This window comes from Acyrthosiphon pisum, chromosome X (assembly GCF_005508785.2).
Source record: "Acyrthosiphon pisum isolate AL4f chromosome X, pea_aphid_22Mar2018_4r6ur, whole genome shotgun sequence".
In the NCBI taxonomy this organism is placed as follows: Eukaryota; Metazoa; Arthropoda; class Insecta; order Hemiptera; family Aphididae; genus Acyrthosiphon; species Acyrthosiphon pisum.
In genome coordinates, this window is record NC_042493.1 from 27032019 (window position 1) to 27034834 (window position 2816).

Sequence of the window (2816 nt, forward strand, 5' to 3'; positions counted from 1 at the left end):
TGTATAATTGGTTATTATATCTATACAGGCTACAGTGATATCCCAACAACATAATCTGCAATTGGTTATAATTTAAAAAGGTGTACGTTTTGTACTGACTTCTGTATACTGAAATAAATTGATAATTCAATACCCAAAGTATTAAGGTCATACAACGGAAGCACTTTTTAATATTATTCACTGTTGACATTATATAAATTAACACCAATATTTAGATGTTTCTTAAATTATTTACACATTAATGTAAAAGAACAGTTAAAATTCATTAAAAATTAAACAGCACACGAATCATATTTCATAAATATAGGTTCCCGTTTGAATTTTAAGTTACCCCTCAAACTTTAATTTTCTGGTGACTTGAAACAAGTTTTTATTTTTTTTTATACATTCAATTTGGGTTTAAAGTTTTTCACCAAGTATCAAGTATATAAGAACTCATACACGACAGCAAATTATATTTTTGCAGATACCTGCGATATTTCTTTTCAGCTCAGAATTAGAAAAATAATATTAACATCGTTTCATGTCACCCAGATTGATGAATGATAGATTATTAGTTTTTTTTTTTTATAAAGGTTTTCTATATACTCTGTTACAATTAAGAGACACAGTCAGGCACACCCGTTGGCCGTTTGTCACCACCACCGAGTAAACTGTTTAAATCCTGCCCTGTAGTATTTCCATAGAACAATATAGAAGCGACACTCGATCAGGTGATTGGGGTCTTGTTTACCTATTATCTGAAGTCTGAATTTCCGATAAACATGGAAACGTTTACTGCATCTACATGATGTTAGACCCAAGGTCACCTCTATTATATAAACGTAACCTACCAGAACGTAGGCAGGAGACTTTACGCGGGGTCGGCTTGTTTAACATTCCCTATTTCACGTATGCCACGCCCCCCCTGGAGACAGTGTTCAAGGCCAGAATCGCCTGATCCGACCAATTCACGGAGTGTCGTACCTCTGGTATTGCCACGCCCCAGCTGTACAGGTCAGCCACCAACTGTGTTTCTTGCTCTATAAATGTAATACTCAATACTTTATTAAATTACATTAAATGAAAGTTAGATTTTATATCTGTAATTTAAAAGAATCTGATAGTAATTTTGGTTAGTTCATATTTACAGAAATGTCTTATGATTTAATGTAATCGTGGCATTGCCAATTTTTTAATGCGTTTAGTGGCTTTATATGTCAACGCAGTGGGTGATATTTTGAATGCATTTTCTTTGAATTCTGTGTTGACCGTTTTTATATTAAATTTTGGTTCAGCTAATTCTTTTATACGTGGCGACAATATTGCTTTTAAGGCAGCCCTAGATATGACACCGGGATCATAATCCAGATTCAATTGAGTTTCCGAGGATAATTTTCTCGGTACCGATAATCGCTGAACCCAGTCTAGTCCCATAGGTGTTATTTGTCCGAATGGTCTTGGTTCAGTTGTTCTTATAACCAATTTTTTAAGAAATCGTTTAAATTCTGGCACTCGGGATAGTCTATTCAACATTAAATCTGTTTGTGATTTCGACAATTTTGATCGTCTTTTAACCTCAGGTGGTCTACTAAATTTTCTTTTAGGCGCTGCGTTCTTCTTAAGCCACTTTTGATGTTTAATCCAATCATCAGAATTGTTCTTTATCGAAGATTTATTAGGTTTACTATAAAGTCTTTCCGGATGTTCAGATTTTAGACATCTAGCATGTACATGCCTAATCTTAGGTTTTGGTTCTGCAAGCTCTAGAATTCTTGTACGAGTTTTTAGCTGATGTTTAGATTTCTTGTATTTATACATGGTATCGCCTGATGAGAACGTTCGATAAACTGGGTCAACTGGAACCTTATGTCTAATTTTAGGTACTGCCAATTTGTATATCCTATTTGGGATTTTACCAGTTAGTGTGGCCTTGTTTACTGGTAATGGCAATACTGCTTCCAACTCTGGATTCGGCCAAGGCCTAAGCCGAACTGGTTTTGGATTTGCCAATTTCGCAATGTACTTTAATTTCAATGTATTTTCCCATTTTTTAAAATATCTTTTAGAACACACACATTTGTTTTCTAATTTTTTCTGTTCTTTGGTTGTTTTAATTTCTTTTTTCGATTCACTGAACTGTTCGACAAATTCAACCAGATCATTTTGTCGTTTATGATCATCTAGCATCAACATGTTGCATATGGGTATTATTTGAATAAATCAAGCAGAATTATAGCACTACAATTATCAGTAAGATAAAATATTAAGATATAATATTATAACATTAAATATTAAGACATACTTTATAATAAAATAAACTGTAATATATTGTTATGTTTAGTATAATGGAAATAAATTTCTTAGCAACGATATTGTACAATACAGTATTTAAATTATTTTAGGTAGATATATTTTTATTTTTCATTGACGAATACATGATATTAAATCAGATAAAATTGATACTATCCCAGACAGCAGTTATATGTTCTTAGAACCTTTGGAGAATATTGATTACCTAACAATAATTTTTCAATACAATTTTAATTAATGTACATTAATATTATAGAAATGTTCTTATAATATTCTGTGGTAATATTTTGGGTGCTTTTTTTATACTAAACAATTTTGAGAATATGCATACGGTTATATTATTCAAATCAAAAACTTATAATATTTGTAACCTATAATATTTGTGAAAAGTTCTCTTAAACAGTTTTAAAATACTATAATTTATACTGATATTATAAAGCTGAAGATTTTCTGAATGAAATGTGTGTCTAAAATTTTGATTTTTCAGGAAAAGAAAAAAGTTTCTATTTCTTAATTTTCGTTTT

General features: G+C 31.1%; 1 protein-coding gene across 1 annotated transcript; it reads right to left on the reverse strand.

Moving 5' to 3' along the window:
• Window positions 1-1063: 1063 nt before the first annotated feature.
• On the reverse strand, window positions 1064-2306 carry LOC100569083. The gene has a single exon (XM_008180666.3). It carries the CDS (start codon window positions 2173-2175, stop codon window positions 1147-1149), a length of 1029 nt encoding a protein of 342 aa, XP_008178888.1. The 5' UTR covers window positions 2176-2306; the 3' UTR covers window positions 1064-1146.
• Between the last annotated feature and the right edge of the window lie 510 nt (window positions 2307-2816).